Raw genomic sequence first — 20,967 nt, 5'->3', positions numbered from 1 at the left:
ATATTTAACTATTCTACTAATATTTATCATACCATTTTTCATACCATTTTTTCATACCTTTTATCCTTAAAAGTTATAATCTTTCACCTGCATGTATTAACAAAAGCAGATTTAAGGGTTGTTTGAAATGTAATATGTTTGAAGTAAATCAATATACTTTCTTCACGGTTACATAAAAACCTAATGCTTAAATGCTTAATAAACGTGTTATAAAAAGGGGACCGTTGTTTCACCTTCCGATTGCTTGGGTTTATTAAGTCTACATTGTTGGCATCGATATTAAACGCAATAAACTTCAGGACAAACAATACACACTTTTTTGGATTTGCCAAACATTTAAACCGACGGTGAACGATATATGAAGGCTTTGTGAACGCAGGATGAACGATTTATTCGGAGTGCCTCCGGAGTTATCCTTGCATTGTATTTTGTCTGTAATCATAAAAAATAACCCCAAAAAAATACATGTACAGTGCTAGTATCGTTTAAGTTGACAAAACAATTATGTCAAATCCTATACCTATTCTGCATCCCTTCCTGCAAATAATCTCTATCCTATCCTATCCTATTCTATCCTAACCTATCCTATTTTATTCTACCCTATCCCATTTATATAGTGTTAAAAATAAAGAGTTAAATAAAACGAAATAAAAGACAATAGTAATTTTATCAACAAATGTCGAAAAGTATAATAATGAAACTGTCCAATCAATGCATAAAACCGAAAATGTTTAGAACGAGGTAGTTTAATTACCTGTGCATCGGAAATATGAAATTGTACGCGTACGATTATAGTTTTGTTCTCCTATTGATATGTATTATAACGAATAAGCCAGATAAAGAACGTTTATTTATTGTTTAAACAAAAAATTACACCATTGTCCCCCTTATTATTTATTAATCTAGTGATTTTATTGGCAATCGGCTGATTTGTTCGGAAATAAATGTACACGATTCAGGAAATTATAAATACTTTATTAATCATTGAAAAAACATCGCATTTATTGACAAATAGATTGGATTTAGATTAATTGTTAATCTATAACTTCACACGCATTAATAGTTAGCTTATCATTCTTAATTGTATCTGTTCAGTTTATTGTCAGGCATGGATACATTTGTGATCCAAAATCGAAGGAATTATAAGAATTGTCAATAAGTACACAGATAGAAACGCTCATTTCTTATTTATAATTTTGTCTATATCAGTGTCGAATCGTTCGCCGATTGCTCAAGAATCTGTACATTAAATTCTACGAATTAAATTCTGATTAAAATGATGTTCCTGATGTGTAAAATATGTTTCCTTTCACCTTTACGCACGCGCTCATTTTTTTTTGTGACAACCGATCCTTTTAATTTTCAGTTCTGAATGAAAATGAATAGAAAACGAACAGAACGATAAGTAAACGCTGTACGAACGGTGAACGCTTTGTGAACACATGGTGTACGCTTTGTGAATGGTGAGCGAGAACAGAGCGGAGCGGAAAGCGCAAGCGAACGCAAGAAAAACTGAAAATTAGAACGTTTCAGGGACTGTAGGAGTAGTAACGAGTGCGGCTGTGCGGCATGAAGTTCTGTAAAGCACTACAAGCTCTATCGGCAACGCCTGTACGTCGTATCGTGCATGAATAGAAATAGTTCCATATGCGCAGCGTTTTTACTCACAGGCACCTGAAGTTGTATATTTTTCTCATAATAAAACTAAATACACTATATCAAATAAAACACGAGGTACCCATCTCCGCCATCTTGAATTTATTTCAAACTGTCACATCAGCTGGAAATTTTGCTTGAAACTCATCGGTTAAATTTTTTTGCGATCCCCTCCGGTTATGATTGGTCATTCAACATCTAAGCTTACATTAGTTGTAATTGGTTGAAAGCTTAGATGTTGAATGACCGATCGGGAGACGGAGAGGATCGCAAAAAATTTTACCGATGAGTTTCAAGCAAAACTTCCAGCTGATGTGACATTTTGAAATAAATCCAATAAGGCGGCGATTGATATTATGTGTATTATTAGATATACGGTATTTATTTTCATTATGAGAAAAATATGTAACGTCAGTTGCCTGTGGTTTTATTGCACGAGAAACGTATTCAGTGCAAGGTTTGTCACAGTTTCCACGAATTCAAAATCGTCTTGTATTCGTTTGCAGCAGTGGAGGAGAGAAGTTTTAGGCTATGAAAGTCAGTTGTATAAAGTACTTTTGCACCACATTGCATTTCTCATGCGAATATTTTTCATTTAACAACAATTGGATTTTGTTTTACTTATTTGGCATATATCGAGATAAGTCCGCATTTGCGGGAGTTTATTTGTTACTAAAACAAGGAATAGTTCGCGAATAACTTAATCATCCTCAATAGGGCAAGTTTGCCCAACCTGTTAAACCGTTGAAAACGTATTGAATTGGACGAATCGTATAACACATGTAACCGTATGAAAATCACGTAAAAATTTGAAAGCTTTCTTTAGAGTATTACATGTACCTCCTACTATTTCACGGTAAACACTTATCGCTTACAAAATTCACAAAAATCCCGGTTAGATGTTGGTAAAAAATTACCATGGTAGATTATAATTTATGTTGAATTTGTGTGATAGAATGAAACAAATAACATTGAACCATTATAATAAAAGTGTATGATGCCCAAAAACTTATTCTAACTCAAAAAGATGACTTATTTATATATGTAAACATTTTTTTTATTTTAACCATTTGTTGTAGAGCAACATTTTCGCTAGTACACCTAGTCAATCTCATTGTTCCTTGATAATGAAATGACTTACTAAAACTCAACGATAAAGAGAGAGAGAGAGATAAGGGGAGAGAAAGAAAGAGAGATGGAAAGAGAGATACTTTGAACGAAAAAATGTTATAGTGAAAATGCCTTATATGCTTTAACAAATTAAAAATAGGTTATTTTTTTCTTGGCCCCTTAGGTGTCCCGATGAGAACAGTATTTCTTATCGACCGTATGATTTATCTTTTTCAACATCAATTATAAAACGAAAATCAAATGACATCAGTTATCCATATAAAAACCCAACGATGTCGTTTTGTTTTTTTAGATATGCATGTAGTAGAGCTTTATAATAAAACCTAAACTCTTAAAATTATGTATTTTCAGAAGGCGCATGTTCTTTAATCCTATATCTGAGTATATCAAACAGATTTTCTCTTTCATCTGTATATTTTGAGAGAAAAACAAATTTGCAGTTTAACAGAGAAGCAAGTATAGTACCAGTGTTTGTACGTAGTTTGTCGGAATGTGCAATGCAATGTGTTTTCAAAACAAAATGCGTTTCCTTCTTTTACAACCATGTCGGCTTTTTTTGCCAATTGGAAGGAAAAATATTTGTATCTTTTACTGGAGGCATTGGAAAAATGGTCATTTAAAACGGAAACTCGTTCAACTTTAAAGAAACAACTCAAATTGTACATACAACTAAAGAACAATGTACAAATATTGGTGCAACGGTTGTATTTTCGCTGAACTGCAACATTGTTTTCATCAAGAAACCAACTAAAATGTTTGTGATAATCATACGAAAAAGAAGTATGTATGAATGATTTCCCTTTAGCCTTGTGAAGACACCTAACTGAAATTCGTGAGCCGATTGAAAGACTAATCATTCTTTTTTAATGACAATTTTTATATATATTATAAAAACTGATATCATTTGATTATTGGGGTTTTGCAAGTAAATAAATATTCTTTTAACATTTGATTTTCTTTTTAGTTCTTACTGTAATACATCCAGTTGTTTAATAAGAAACATGCTCATTTTCTAGTTCTTTAATTCAGGTTGACTGACCCAAACATTTTTTTAATAGTGATTTTCTTAAAGATCTATATGAGTTAGTGTTAAGAAAGATGTACCAAAATCATCAAAACATACTATACAAATCGTATTGGAGATTTTTAAAAGGGACCATCTCATATATTGTTTGTATTAATTTTAATTAAACATTATGCAGAAAAATGCTGTTGTAATTGTCTTTAGAATTTTCCGTTTTCCCGAAAGAGCTCACGGCAGGTGTGACCGGTCATCAGAGGATGCTTACTCCTCCTTGGCAACTGTTCATACGTCTAATTTTGTAGAGGTCTGTGTTTGTTCTGTATGGTGGCATATCTCTGCCCCTTGTGAGCAAGTTATTTTTCTATCAAATATGTCGACATGCAAGATAAATATGTTGACATGCAAGAAAATATGTTAACATGTAACATAACTATGTTGACATGCAAGAAAATTACAATAAGATAAAAATTATACAAAATCTCAAAAAATCTCAAATATCACCCACCTGTGACATCCAGGATGCTAGATGCTATCTTTTCATGTCGACATGCAACTTATTTATGTTAACATGCAAGATGCAAGATAAATATGCTTACATGCAACTTATTTATGTCAACATGCAACTTATTTATGTCGACATGCAACTTATTTATGTCGACATGCAACTTAGTTATCTTGACATGCAACTTAGTTATGTTGATATGCGAGATAAATGTGTTGACATGCAACTTAGAAATATGTACATGCGAGATAAATATGTTGACATGCAACTTATAAGTTGAATGTCAACATAACTAAGTTGCATGTCGACATAAATATGTTGCATGTCGACATAAAGAAGTTGCATGTTGACATAAATAAGTTGCATGTCAGCATATTTATCTTGCATGTTAACATAACTAAGGTGCATGTCGACATAAATAAGTTTCATGTCGACATAAAGAAGTTGCATGTTATCATAAAGAAGTTGCATGTTGACATCAAGAAGTAGCGTATCTAGCATCTTGGATGTCACATATTGGCTATATTTGCGATTTTTTATATCTCTTATTTGATTGCAGTTTTCTTGCATGTCAACATAGTTATGTTGCATGTTGACATAACTATCTTGCATGTCAACATCTTTATCTTGCATGTCGACATTATTAATAGTAAAATAACTTGCACACAAGGGGCAGAGATATGCCACCATAGTTCTGCCTTGTTTGTATTTTGACTTTAAATTTGAACGCTGTACTTATCACCACATGTCAGTGTGAGAGGAAAAGTACCTGATATAGATTTCTTATCCAAATTGAAGTATTGTACTTGTGTTATGATTTTAATTTGATATCATTTAAAAATATAAAAGATGTCACCGACTTTGTTTCTATAGGGGCACATGTCAAACTGCGCTGTGTCGTTATTTGACTTCAATTTTTCATGAAATGTACTGCGTAACCTCCAAGAAAACAGCTGTTAGAGTGTAATAACATTTTAACCATAAAATACTTCAAAATTTAAGCTAGGACAGTATTACTTAGGGTTTTTCTCGAGTATTGAATCAGGTCGGAATGTATGTGATTTGTTCACTGGATCAAAATTTTGTTTATTTATCTATGTATTCGTTATAAATATCTTGATAAAGTATAAAACTCAAACCAAATAAAATTGAAAGGCGCATATAAGCGTGTTAAAATTTCTTCTTAAGCCATCTAACATGGTAGAAAAAGAAAGACAGAGACAGACAAACAGACAGCCTATGCCTATCAAATTGGTTATGTAAGATTGAACGTTTTATTTAATCTTACAATAATAAATATACTCAAAACGAACGAAGACGTTTATATTTGTGCCCATGGCGCATGAATTAACTCAGTGTTCTCAAAAGAAATTTAACGTCGCAGATTTCTAATCCAAACATAAGGGAAATATACATTGAATGTATATATATCGTTATTAACATTATTGATGGTCTTTGAACCTTCCATCATAATCCTCAATTTTAATGTACATGTAATTCAAACATTTTCTGTGAAATTGGTCTTAATATGGTAAATGATATGGATTGCAGCACCCTCAATGGTTACAGTGTACTAATAAGCAACATACAATAAAGTAGTGAAAATCATGAAGATAAGTAAATAAGAAGCTGCATTTTATTTTCAATAAATTTCAATAGAAAATATAGCTGACATGGATACGTATATAAAGAGTGTTTATCATATCAATCATATAAAATTTTAAATTATAAAGGCATCAAAAAGAGACAACTACTTCAATCTCATAATGTTCTAAAAATAGTATTTCACTGATCTTATTTCATAAAATTTTAAAAGCTATAAACAGTTTCCAACATGTTAATATTATCAAGAAGCATGTTACATACATTTATAAGACAATTTATGGGCATACATATTTAATCGTTAAAAGATATAAACTCTTCAGTGAAATAACCGTCTTTATAGGTATTTGAGTTAAACTGTATTGTCTTTTCACAAAATGAAAAAAAGATTTATATGCTAGGAGAGTAATTTAGAAAAAAAATGTTTTGAGGTACAAGGAGATTGAGAAGGAAAAAATAAACAAAAATATTGATTGCCATGTTGCCTTACAGAAATGATGACAACTAATGTGGCAAACTTTAAGTCACTAACGATGATTTCTGAATGTAACCCAACCAACCATTATCTGTCCTACGCAGTGTGCGGAAAATTCTTTACAACAGAATCGGTTTTTAAATGCGCAAGTACTCTTAATAATGTCAGTCCATGGATGATTTTTGGACTTGGAAAACATCTATTAAATTAACCATGTCAAGCTTTTAAATAGAGTGGATTGGTCTGGGAATAGAACAATCACATCATAACGCTGTGCCATTCAGTGAACTGAATATTAACTGAAAGGTCTGGAAAGGAGACAGAATTGAAAACTGGAAAACGTAAGGTGAAACTTTTGCAAAGCCATAGAATTCAGTCAACTTTCAGTTAGTTTTCAGTCTCTTTTCAGTGGACTGAATGGTACAGCTTCATTCTGTTAATGTTGTGTTTTGTGTGTTTATTATCATTGTATCTTGCCTGTCATAACATTATTACGACAAAGAGCACGCGGCGGGTGTAACCGGTCAGCAGAGGATGCTCACTCCTCAATGGCACCTGATCCTACCTCTATCTTTTTAGAGGTCCGTGTTGCTCTGCTTTGAATTTGTATTTCGTTTTATGGATTTTTGAGATGGTTGTCAGTTTGTTATTGCATGTCATTTTTTATTGAGAGTTGATTTTAACCAACTCTCCTATGCACTTACTTGAGCAAACCGAAAGTGAAACAGTGTTTGGACGTAAGCACAAATCAATACCGCTGACAACACTTAGTTCTTCAAAATAATCGATAAATTCGATGCAATGTATTCTGAAACATTGTTTTTCAGGAAAACTTATCTAAACCCTGTGAGATTTTAAATGGCACAAACAGTTTAGATATTTTTTGAAGTCGTATGTATTCCTCCGCTAGAGTTCAATGTAGTCTATCCGACAAAACATAGAGTCTCTCTTGCTTGTCGGAGATAAACGGAGACAGTCAAGCATTTGGATGAACAAGACTAGAGTTCAATCTTGCCTGGGTCCATACCATTTCTCAGAAATATTTCTATTACTGATACTACTTGCCATGCAAAATCACATATCGTTGATTTTAAAATAAATGATAATCGATAAAATCAACTCCCGTAAGTACTTCAGTACTTTGATTTAATATCTTACATTGTGTTTTATGTGTTTATTAATCCATTTTTTAACTTGTATAACTGTCATCAGATAATATTATTGAGATTAACAAATGTTCATTTTTCTATTACAAATTTTTTTTAAAGAACAATATAAATTACAGATATATTTTTCTGACATTTATGTGAGCGTCTTCGTAATTAATTTGTTTTCTTGGGAGAACAAACTGGATCGTTTCCTGTTACATGTGGCAGTTATGAATGCCCATGCAAAAATGGAGAAGTCGTCCATATAGTGTGTGACAAATCTTATCGTGGCCAGTTTGTTAAGATTCAAATGACCAATAATCAACAGGAATTCATTTCAACTTTGTTTGAAATAAGAGTTTTGGTTTTGTGCATTTTTTTCACTTCTTATCATTGTAACGTCTACTTGTTGATTTTTTTTTTCATAAGTGTCTACTGAAATCCACACCACAATAAGTATGAAAAGGTGAATAGCCAAACACTAAAATTCTGTTATACGTTCATTAAAAATGAGCGGTGTGCTTTTAGAGCTTTCATTAAAAAAAATCTTAATTGGGAACAGGTCACATTAACAGTATTCAGTGATGTCTAATGATCCTTATCTTAAATGAAATTTAATTTGCATTAAAACAATTCTAAAAATATGATTAGTTCACTAGGAAAAGAAATAACCTACAATTAGCAAAATTATAAAAGACATTCATCATTTTCTGATTTATAAGTGAAGAAGCAAACTTTTGAAAAAAAACCAATCCTGCGGATTCATTACAAAATGTTTTCTTCTCTTTTTTCTGGGGGGGGGGGTGTTTTTGTTCGTTTTTCTTTGTTTTAGTTTTTAGGTGCATATGTTTATGAAATATAGAGCTCCTTGATATTTAGTGTTTATTTGGCGTCCGTCGTAACCTTATTGAAGCTAAGCCATAAACACGTACCACATATGTGAACATATCTACTGCATACTGCATCTATCACCACATTGTGATGAATGATTTTGATTCCAGTGCAGGCGTGACAACTCGAGCACGCTTGTTCTCAGTCAAGTGTTTTTGAGACTTTGGTATAAATCAAGCTTTTGAATATAACTGATTCTCAAAGTCAATCTGCAAAAATAGACTAGCGGACAGATGTCACCTTTATTATAACAGATATTTCCTGTTCTGTGGTTTGTGTTTCAGTAACTTGTGCTTTACATTGGAATGGAGAGTGTATATATGCAAAACTTGAAGCTTCAAGTGTTGGATTCAGACTCTAGCAAATACAGATTTACAATGGTGCGTGTATGCTGAGATTTTGATGAACTTGTTTGTGCTTGAACCTTTGCCTTTCAATAACGGATTTGGAGGTAAGTGCTTATAGCAATGGTAATTATAGTAATGGTCCTGCCAACCATAATAGGCAAGAAGTTTGTGTTTGGCAATATTTTGATGTAAATCATTAGCGTTGTTGTTGTTGGAATTCGCGATTTGCCATAAAGGAGGAATTTTTCTTAAGTCATCATGATGCTTAAAACTGTGGATAATTTATTCTCAGTTTTTGGGGAGGATTTTGGATTATTTCTGTGGTACCTGCAGAACCACCTTGATCCTGTTGGTATCAAGGGAAAATTTAAGCAGGTTGACACCTAAGGAATTTATCCCCAGCTCATTGTGTTATGCTGAAGACCCAATTAAAAGTCAAGGTCTGAGCCAGAACGCGGTTTCAATCTAAGTACGCGGTACGCGTTCTTGGAAGGGGTACAAAGAGGCGTGCTACCACTACAGTCGCCTGTTTGGGCGCTAACACAAAAGAGAGGTCATACCTGTACAGAACCGACCAGTACCGACCAGCCTAAAACCAGGGCAGACGCCAACAAAACCCTGGGTTTGTTTTGGGGGGTTTACTATGGGTTACTCTGGGTCTTTTTTGTGAATTTTAACTCAGGGTTTTCTTTGGGTCCACTCAAGGTATACTTTGGGTTTACTCCGAGTTTATGCACTGAAGTGTGAAGCAGACCTTTAAAATTTCTTTTATCCTACAATATTACCGCCTGTAATCTCCATCTTTTGTATATTCAAAATACTTTGGTAGGGTTTACTTTCAGTGGTCTACTTCTGATCGGGATTTACTCGGAGTTAACTCTGTGTTTATTCTAGTAACCACAGAGGAAACCCAGAGTGTACCCCGAGAAAAAAAACCCCAAGGGTTTTGTTGATGACTTATTTCTGTTAGACTGAATTTAGGCGGTGCTATAATGTTTCCCTGGGTTCCACCTGGTAATGTTATTTGTCTTTGTATAAATAGATTGTATTAAACACTTGCCACTTAGTGTTAATGCCGTTTCATCAATAAAATATCAGTTAATTTTTCTGTTGCTAATGTTTGGAGTATATAGGGATTATACTGATTTAAATATGTATTTGAAATTTTAACGTTCTTATTACTTAAAAGTTTACCAATCCTAATAAGACAACCATTTTTTATATACTGTTTTACTCCATTTTTCTTCTAAAAATGACAGGATTTTTTATCCGCTCTTAAAAGGGTCTTTAATTTGCAAAAGCAGCCTTAGATAGGGAGAAAACACTGATTTTGTCCTGAAGATGATATCGGTGAGAAAGAACTAAATTGCGTATATATAAAACCAATAAATTTAATTACGAAGGTTTTTTTTAATTCAGTGTTGAGATATTTAATCACTCTTATGATGTTAAGATTCCCTATGATGCCCTTACTCACACTGATAGTCTTTAATATGTTTTTACAGAAGCAAAATATAATGCCAGGAAAACCCTTTGGTTCTTTGTATTAGAATATCAAATTGATCCAATGATTCCGTAATAATATAATTGACATGTGTATAGATAGACATTTAAAATCGACACGTTTTCATAATATGTGAATAAAGATTTTTTTAAAGTTATATAACAGCAAATTGTTTCTTGACGTTTCTTTCGCTTGCATCGATTTGCATCAAGCAAATTCTGCACATATGATTCAAGTAGATTATTCTCGAGGATTTTTAGGAGGAAACGATCAAATGTTGTATTCGGTCAAATTGATAACGGTACTTTTTAAAACAAAAATGAGAGAAGAAAATTAAAGCAATGCTTTAATAGTAACAATATGCACATTTTATACCTATGCTTTTGATATTTTATTCAAGCTTACGACAATGCTATTAATTTCACCACACTCTGCGTAATTAGAATAATCTGTGTCTCGGCACAGGGCTTTACCACAGGTAAAATGCCTCCCATATACCCGTAATATGTAGCAAAAAATTGCAAAATCACTCCGAAAAGATTTTGGAGAAAATTAATCAAGATGCATTGAAAATAACAGTCAAATTATTTATAACAAGTTATTTTGAGGCTATAAATACTTTTCACCCCAAAAAGGACTATATATGATAAGGGCCTGAAATGGCCCCCTAAAATGAACATCATCATTTTACTATCATTCTTTGTTTTCTCAGTACAGATATGTATGTGATGTGTTTACATAATATTCATTTTGGTTCAAGTGCCCACAATTTAGAAATATGACATTGTAAAGACAACCTTTTCCCGCCATTTTTGCATTTTTAGCGAAAAACAGCTTGTTTTCAAGCAGTTTTTCCTTCCGAAAACATAGAGCGCATTCTTGAACAAATAAAATATTTTAATCAGAGATGTATCTAGCCAAGACTGATAAGTGACAAAAAAATTGTCATTGTTCAAGCATGCGCTCTATATTTCCCATTCGTAAAAAGTTAAGAAAAAAGTCAATTTTTGGCTGATTTTGATTGAATTATAGAAATGGCGTCACTTCTGACGTCATATACTGCTAGTGAGTGCAAATAAATCAAATAAATAGATGAAAAATATATTTTATATCAACTCTTCTAAAAAATTAGTTAACATTTTATTGTACCAGTAACACTTAAAAAATGGCAAATTATGGGGGCCAAATTGAACTCTTATCATATATAGTTCTTTATTCCTATTAATGAGGAATCAGGAACTGGAAGAATTCAGCACTTTTTCACCAACAATTTTACTTGATTCGAATTTACACACCGTGTTGATATTCGAAACTTTCAGGATTTTTCACTGAGTTAGTCATCTCCCGTATTTCCTTTTATGAACAGAATATTTTACAAATTTTCAAAGAAAATTTACACGTATTTGTAATATCGTTTCTGAGTTTATCCATACAAATTTGATATTGTGGAATCATAAACTAAAGAGCGTACCATGTTTTAGCGTGAATGTAATGCGCATGCGCAAGATTGTAAAATCCGAAAAATCCAAATGATTTCCGCATTTTTTAACGGAATTTTCGTTGATAAAAATAAAATAATTAGCGAAGCTTTATTGATAAAAAATAAAAACAAATTGGTAATCTTCAAATACCAATGATGTTTAAAATATATAAAACAAAAGACAATACTTTTTTTCGATTCCTCGGTATTAAAGCCCAAAAATTCGTGTCTGTTATTCTAATATAGTAGTAAAGGTATAGAGAAATCAGAAACAACTCAATAACCATCCTACGATGTTTGAGTTTGATCAAGTTATTAGGTAAAAAATTACGTGTTCTACTTTTTCGTATTACATGTAAATACAGAACAGTTTTGCTGCATTAATTTATAAATGCTATTTATGAATTTGGTTTTTTTTTTATAATATTGATGTAAAATTGCAAAGATAATTGTAAAACCATTTATGATTTAAATTACAGCTGTTATTGTAGTTCTCAATGAAACCCAATAATCAATAAACCCAGCAAACATTAATAAATCAATACAAAAAAAGCTTTTCTTTGAAGTGCATAATTCAAAATGCATGTATAAATTACTAATTTAAACTGTCGTATTTTCTTTTGAATTTACTTTCTTAATTGATCGCGTTTATGCGTTTTAGGTTATTGCATTGACGTTTTTGAAGATAATTGCCAATTACTGTTGCAGTAGCTTTGATAAATTATCTGTTAAATTAGTTTTAATTAGTTTCAAATCAATGTCATGACACATAATTGTAAATCAAATGCCAATCTTTGCTTGAAGTCTTAAGGCATTGAACATTGGGGTTATAAAAGTTTCTTTTGTTGATATGGCAAAGTTAGAAAACAAATATATACACAATTCTGTAACTTTAAAAAAGTGTGAAGACATTAATCTGAGAGCTAGTTTGTGATAATTTCAAATTCTTTAAAGTTCAATGTGCGGTATAATGCAATTGTGCCCCCCCCCCCTCCCCCGCCCCACGAAAAAGTATGATGTCCAAAAAAAAAAAAAAACCTAAACGGGAAAAGTATAAATTTAGAAGACAATTAATAAAATAAATTAACGGGGATGAGCACATGTCGATTGCGCATGACTGTGCGCACCTTGTACCCAGATACCTATGCTATAACCTTGAATTAATAGTATTACAAATTGGCCACTATAATACTTATGAATACCTAGATACTGCGCAATGAATTGTGGTTATGATAACTAACAGAATGAACTATGTGACTCTTGTAGTGATGCGCAGTATTCCTAAATGACGTTATGCAATCAGGTGTAGAATGCGGGTACAAATATTTAAACTGGGAGTTTATAAATAAGTTGTTATTTTTTGCGTTTCTGTGTCTGCATCAAATAGCTCTGGTACTCTATACTGAGTCAGGTATCGCATGTTTTATATACCCTTTGAAACTTTTTAAACCATGGACTCATGTATACTTTTATATTACCTTTTAATAATATTGGACGTAGGCGATGTGTCATAATCAGGCAGGAGACTGAAAGCCTGCATCCCAATAATCTTAGTCTTAAATGACGTTAATAAATTTTATAATCAGGTACGGAAATCGAGCACAGTAAAATCCAAACTTAAAATATATAAACAAGTTATCAACAAATTGTCATCAAAACGATCATGTGTCTGCAATGAAGGCCCTGATACTGAAAGCTAGGCACGTAATTTTTGTTCCATATATTTAACATTTGTCTTAATGCATGGATAATGCGTAAGCGATGCATCATTACTAGGTGGGGGACTCAGAGACTCGGGAGTCGGAGACTAAATGTTCACTCATGGTCATCGCAGATGAGTCGAACCAGTTGGGACTTTCAATCATAAGTAATATGTTGTATAATCACATTTAAAATAATGTTAAACAGATCTTTAATCTCAAGGTTTAGAGAATTTTTATCTGGATGTGAACTTAGAGATTTTGATTTAGAATTTGAATTAGAGATCTTTAATTTGGGCAGCTTCTAATTGATGTTCTATTTTTGACAAAACTATGCGATCACGCTCTTTAATAAACTGCTTGTAAAACAACTATTAGACTTAGTGGTTACTAAGTTTGGGTCGCTCCTCCAGGAGACAAAGAAGGCGGAAGGATTACAATTTTGTTATGCAGCAGAAGGTGCAAAGGTAATATTTTCTTTTGAATTGTACTTTTATAAAAAAAAAAAATAATAATTTTTTTTTACGTATCATAGTTGAAAAAAAGTGATTTCATGATTCTGATAGGGTAAAATGCAGAACTCCTCAGTCGATTAAATCCCTGTCACACCGGGGCTTCATCCTCAAGGCTATCCCGCTGCGTCCTTAAAACCAATGTACAACGCCATGGTATACGCAGTTACATGTTAGTCTCCTATAGTGCCGGTGTAATGAAGAATAATGACCGGGGGTAATTTTTCGACGTAGAATATTGACCCCCCCCCCCAGCTGAAAAATAATTGGATTTTTTTTTAAGAAAAAAGACCCAGGTGTTATTTTTCTTCATGTTAAACATGAAGAAAAATGACCCCCATAAAAAAATGACCCCCTCACTAAACTAGAGTAGAAATTGGTTACACTGTATCCAAGATAGGACTTTGAAATTACTTACTCTGATTTTGATGTTATAAACACCGAACTTGTAAATAAATCGCCGAATATAGTTTTTCATATCCGTAGCAAGCACACATAAAACACTCTTGCATTGCCACAAATTGATTGTTAACAGTTACGTCACTTCTCTGGTCGACATATGGTGGGAAATGACGCAACTAAAGAAACCCAAATCCATACACAATGAGAATATTGTGTGATAATTAACGAACAATAATCATAAAAGAATAATTATTGTAATAATATAAGCATTATTCATTGGTGAATGAATTGTCAATCGAAAAATGATACATGTACTGGTATATATTTTTATGGAAAAGGACTAGGGAGGCAGGTAACGTAGGGATATGAGTACTTCTTATTAACATTTCTGGGGGAAAGTGATTTTTTCAAATCATTTTACATTGGTTTTGTTTCCTTCTACGCAATACATCAACATCGATATTCTAAAGATTTGTTGTAATGTTGTATTTGTGAGCATGAATAGACTTTTTTCTTTTAGAGCAAATATGTGAAGAGTACCTGACTATAGTACATCTTAAATTTAAAATAAAGACTGGTCGATTTAAATAAGGACAGATTGTTTCTAAAAGCGTTGATAAGGGGTTTGGGCCCATGTTAGGGGTTTATATCCCTCTGATCTTGATCACACGATCTTTATGTATCCAAAGTTATCAATGCTCAGACAAACTATTGATGCATTAATCATCTTGATATCAACTAAAGTATGCCGATTATAAAGTAAAATATATTTTCTCTTTGAGTACTCTCAATACTTTGAAGATTTTCCTTATGCCTTTAATTAAGTTCTACTGGCGTAATGGCTTCTGTCAGTGCCTGCTATAAACTTCAGCTTGGTTATAATGCCTAACAGTGGAGTAAACTTTTCATAATTTTGATTTCATCATGATTTCCGCGTGATGAACTTTCATACCAAGCAGTCTGTAGTATGGAAAATCGCCAATGCAAGTATAATTCATGAACAATATCGACGCCAATAAACGAATTTTGTTTTATATAGTGTTTCTCAAAATAATTTTAATGTGTTGTCACTCTTAATAATGATATACATATGGTGTTCCGATGGTGCCACTTCGACCTTCGCACTTTCACCTATAGGGCGAGGATGCGAGAGTGCGAAGTTGCGATGGCGAAGGTGCGACGGCGAAAGTGCGAAGATGCGAAGGCGAAAGTGCAAAGTTGCAAAGGCGAGGATTCGACTGAGACTTGCTGAATGCAATCAAAAAAGGCGAAGGCTATAGTGCGAAGGCGAGAGTGCAAAGGCGATAGTGCGAATTTGCGAAGGCGAGAGTGCAAAGTTGAAGGAGCGATAGTACATGTACAAGTTGTATCCCTCCTTCGCCTTCTCACCTTCGCCATCGCATCTTTGCGCTTCGCCGTCGCATCTTTACACTTTCGCCTTTGCAACTTCGCACTCTAGCGTCTTCCCCCTAAAGGCGAAAGTGCAAAGGTCGAAGTGGCTCTATCGGAACACCATAGATACATAGATGACAACCATACCCCGATGCAATACGTCAATATCTGGTTATAACTGAAAGATTTTTATATTCTAAAATATGCCCCTTCTTTCACATTTAGTTTATTTGAATATGAATTATAATTTCTGTTACTTTCTGTAAACTACCGTAAAAATTACAATATTATTTCACAAATAGTAAAAAAATATACTGAAAAACTTTAATCAATAAGGGGGTTATTATTCTACAGGAGTCACTTTTCTTCACGTAGATTGTTCTCATTTATATGAAAATGACACTTATTCTTCAGGCAAAAGGGTCATTTTATACGTAGAATAATGACCGGGGGTCATATTTCTGCGAAGAATAATGACCGGGGAGGGGGTCATTATTTTACGGAGGTCATTATTCTACGTTACACCGGAATTAACGCAACGTCATGTTCATTTGTGCAGGTAATCGCCTAGAATATTGTAGAACGCCATGCGGCGGCGCGCACTTTCAACATACACAAAGAACGCGCTGTGGTCCTGTGTTCTAATAAACACGCTGTAGAAACTAAATGAGGTTTCCATGATAGCGCCGTAAGGTCTCAAACAACACCAAGAGAGCTCAGTTGATGTCCTTAAAGAACGCACATAATCGCAGTATAAAAGCAGTGTGCTTACAGAAAGTGTGCTTACACAAAGACCACTTGAGGTCCTTTATGATGTCACGGTGTCTATATTGCGTTCTCACTGGGCATTCACAACATTTGAACATATTGCTTTTCATTCTGCTGCGATCACACAGCGATCCCAAAGGGATGTTGCCTCAATTATTGTGCTTTTTTGACGTTTCTTTTGCGTATATTAGCGTGTATACCGCGCTTCTACAATGTTGTCAGCCAGGTCAAACAAACTGAACAATAGTTAATGACCAATAGCAAGCGAAATAGTATTCTTAGAATTGACATGGATGACTGTATAAAAAGTAGCATTTGCGAATATTTTAGGACGTAGATGGAATTCGTGGTATTTTGTTGTGATGTCGCTCGTCTTTGAATGTTTTCGAACAACAAATAACGGTTCTTTGAGAAGATTTTTCTACTCTACTAAGGTTTTTCTCTCTCACATATTAGTAAGTAAATAATAACTTGTTAATAACAATGTACTTTATTTCATTTAAATATAAGCAATGCTTGTATCCCTTAATAGTCACTAGCTGTAAAGCTCAACATTCGTGTAGTCCTCCCCCCACCCAATCCATTTTACAAATTAAAATTTATCTACCAATAAGTAAAGATCGTGTTGAGCTCGTAGTCAGCGCAGAGCCGCCATGGACGCGAGGCGAACACTCTTAAAACGTCTTTAGAGCTCGGCAAATACTAGGCGAGAGCGCAGTCAAGTAAAGCTGAGTGGAAATGCAGTCAAATGCCGCAGGAGCTCCGTAGAAACGCATTGGTCGCAGTCAAGACGCCGTGACATCCTTACCAGTAAAACTCTCTTATAAAATTCTATATATTTTTTCTGAATTTATTTTTCATGCAATCCTTAGGCGATTCCAGGAATTATACAACGCCGTGAACACGCTGTGAGAACACAACTTAGTGTGACAGGGCCTTTACTAACGTAATGCTAAGCTATAAATTCATAGCAACAAGTAACTACAGCTCTGACACGAAATTACATTGAAATAATTTGTATAACATTCGTATTTTTAAGCAATTAAAAACGCTTCACACATCACTTTAGTTTCACGAAAAGTTTTATCTCATTTTAACACAAATAAAAAATACTGGGCTATTGCAAATTCACCTTTTTCTTTTGCTTTTATGTTGATTTTATGTTTATATTTTATATAATTTTCTTATTTTCAAACGATAACAATGATTTGCTTGTAATGAACTTCATCCATAGGTACCAAATATCATCTTCATTTAACATATGAAACTAAATTGCTCGTCATTTAAAGTAATAATGCTTTTTATATCGGGATGTCGAGTACTCGACTATTGCTCGGTCATAACGATCATACACCAAAATTTTCTTAGTCGGTTACTCCTTATAAAGTGATAAAAATCAAAACATTTATTTTTTTGTTAACGCAGCAGTTTTTGAGCTACGAATGAAAACAACACATTTTTTTCTCAACATTTTTAGTCCGTAAGTAACAAGCTGTTCAATATGTGTTCCATCGTGTCTCTGGTCAATGATAGATCTTTTTTTGATTTTGTATATCAAATTGTTGTTTTGAATAGAAGAACATATGCAGACGTGTACTTGAGAAGAACTTTTTTTAATCACTTATTAATCAGATTAGATGTTCGTACAATCATAATAAAAAAAATTGATCATATTATGATCAATAATCATCTCAAGGCGTTTGGTTATTATAACCTTTAATCTTTTATTGATGATTAGGCACGGGACAATGACTTAACATATATTTCTAAAGTTTATCTGCATATCACATAGAAAACCCAATAACCAATTGAAAGGAATCCTCCTTATAAATAGAAACGCATTATGTAGTTCTGTTCAGACATAGTCACCTTTTGTTTTCCAAACTCCTTGAAAACATGTGTTCTCAGAGGATTTGTCTAATTTTTATTTTATTTATCGGTCTATCACATATGCGTTTGATTTCATCAGTACTTTTTGAAAGGAAAACAAATTTGCAATTTAGGAAAGAAAATAATGCACTGCCAGTATTTGTTCGAAGTTTGACAGAATGTGCAAACCGCTGTGTCAGTAAAACTAAATGTGTTTCGTTCTTTTATAACCACATAGATTCTCTCTGCCAATCGGATGGAAAAATATATGTGACTTCTGTTTACAAAAATGCATATTCTTGGATATATTACGGTAAGAAATCATTTTAAAGTTGTTTGTATTTTTTAATAAAAAACCAAAAAACACCTAACTTTAATTCAAAAATAGTGCCTATATATATATATATATATATATAGGAACTAGTCAAATTTAAGTATTTCTTGGTCAGTTACATAAATGTTCACCTTTTTAATCGATTACTATTTTTTAAAAAGAATTTAAGAAATAGGAAACCAAGAGATCAACAGAAAGTCTACTTAATGAACAAATAAATCGATTCATTAAAAAGGATTGATATTGTTGTCTACTTCGACAATACGCAATTGTCAAATTCATGTTATTATTAAAGTTGACTTAGGCACTTATTTTATATTCATATTTTTTCTCTATGATGATGATGATGATGATGATGATGATGATGATAATAATAATAATAATTATTATTATAATATTTAAAATAATAATTATTATAATATTTTAAACTAAAAAAATGTACCCACGATGTAAAACAATTATATAACCAATCTCCATAATAATAATTCATCTGTTATGTAACTCAAAATAACGTGTATTTTGATGATGATGATGATGATGATGATGATAATAATAATAAAAATTATTATTATAATATTTAAAATAATAATTATTATAATATTTAAAACTAAAAAAATGTACCCACGATGTAAAACAATTATATAACCAATCTCCATAATAATAATTCATCTGTTATGTAACTCAAAATAACGTGTATTTTTGTGATTGTGCTGTCTAAAAGATGGTATATAAGCACTAATTTTACTACTATTGAATATTGAAAATTCATAAACAGCTGAATTGTCGTCTTTCAAGTCTTCAAAGTAAATGAGTTGAAAGAAATTGTCTTGTGAAAAAAACATATGCATAATGGTACTTGAAATTAAATTGATGCAAAGTCAATTTCATTTCAATTCGATACTATTTTGATAGAGTTCGCTTGTGTAAACTAAAATTAAGTAGGACTATACATTTTTCACAGAAACGAAAATGACGAATGTGGCAGCCTGTAAGTCAGTCAATATGAGCTCTGAATATAACCCACCTCACCATTCTCCACATTACGCAGTGGACGACCAAGTGTTTAATACGTGGCATGCTAAAAAGTGTGCAAGTACTATGAATGAATCTACGCCTTGGATAAACATTGATTTGGGAAACACTTTCGATGTCAACTATGTCACGCTGTTTAACGTAATGGGTCCTTCTGGTAAGCAAAACAATTTGAACTTGAACTTGAACTTGATTCCGTAGTTAGTTATTATTACTATTAAAGCTTAACATTATACAGTTGTTGACTGGGGTCGAGGGCAACAGTTGATCTGTCGGACCGGCTCGCAAACTGTTGCCCAGGGCCAAAGGCCGCGGGCAACAGTTTGCGAGCCGGTCCGACAGATCAACTGTTGCCTTCGACCCCAGTCAACACCTGTTTTGTTATACCCCTTCTAATCAATTACACGTTTTCACGGAATGTGACGTCACCGGTCAACAGTCTTTTTTAACAGTCGATTTTAACAGTTCCAGTCCAACAGTCAAAATGCTGGACTTTTTTTTGTATAGAGTTATATAGTAACTGTTTTACAGGGGTATAACAATTTCCTTTAAAATCTTCTCAAACTATACAATGAGTGATTCATTTATATATTTTTAAACAATATAGTCAATTAGAATCGATTTCTTCTTAAAGTTTTATAGCAAATAATATATAGAATAAGTTTCAAATATTGCTTTCCATCAGGTGGACGTCTTCGTCATATTTCTGTTTTTTTGGGTGAGGCAGCTGGACTGTTTCTGGTCTCCTGTGGCAAATTCGAAGGCCCCGCCGAAAATGCTGAAGTTGTTCATGTCGTTTGTGATACACCTGCACGGGAACAATTTGTGAAAATCCAAATAAACAGTTATAGTAATCAAACAGACCTCTTAACTCTGTGTGAAATCCGAGTTATGGTTTAGTGTTCTTGTTTTTTTTCCACTAAATTCCATATAAGCACTTTAATTAACGTGTTTTATGATATCAGCGTAACAGAAGTGAAATATGTGTTGTATATACATGTAAATCAATGACGTTTTTAAAAGATACATGTAAAACAGCTGTATTTAATAACGATACACGACATAATTAAAAAAAAATGGATCGCAGATGCACAGCAAATTCTTAACAAGATTAAACGTAGTAAAAATGTAACGTTGTATTTAAAGACTGTTAATGATCAGTTTAGATATATTTTAATTGCACCTTATTGGCATATTT

General features: G+C 32.9%; 1 protein-coding gene across 1 annotated transcript; it reads left to right on the top strand.

Moving 5' to 3' along the window:
• The first annotated feature begins 5,510 nt into the window (after nucleotides 1-5,510).
• Nucleotides 5,511-20,730, top strand: LOC128163346 (fucolectin-1-like). Its single transcript, XM_052826918.1, has 4 exons — nucleotides 5,511-5,572; nucleotides 18,538-18,716; nucleotides 19,699-19,926; nucleotides 20,455-20,730. The coding sequence occupies exons 1-4, from the start codon at nucleotides 5,511-5,513 to the stop codon at nucleotides 20,667-20,669; spliced, it is 684 nt and encodes a 227-aa protein (XP_052682878.1). The 3' UTR covers nucleotides 20,670-20,730.
• The last annotated feature ends 237 nt before the right edge of the window (nucleotides 20,731-20,967 follow it).

Source organism: Crassostrea angulata, chromosome 9, assembly GCF_025612915.1.
Source record: "Crassostrea angulata isolate pt1a10 chromosome 9, ASM2561291v2, whole genome shotgun sequence".
Lineage (NCBI taxonomy): Eukaryota > Metazoa > Mollusca > Bivalvia > Ostreida > Ostreidae > Magallana > Magallana angulata.
The sequence above is the reverse complement of the archived record's forward strand: the minus strand, read 5'-3'. Positions and strand labels throughout refer to the sequence as shown.

Excerpts from the sequence above, each read along its gene's own strand:
- LOC128163346 (XM_052826918.1), top strand. The coding sequence starts at position 5,511 with ATGGTAGAAAAAGAAAGACAGAGACAGACAAACAGACAGCCTATGCCT. Across the intron at positions 18,717-19,698 it reads ATATTCTTGGATATATTACG|AAACGAAAATGACGAATGTG; the intron begins GTAAGAAATCAT and ends CATTTTTCACAG. Across the intron at positions 19,927-20,454 it reads TAACGTAATGGGTCCTTCTG|GTGGACGTCTTCGTCATATT; the intron begins GTAAGCAAAACA and ends GCTTTCCATCAG.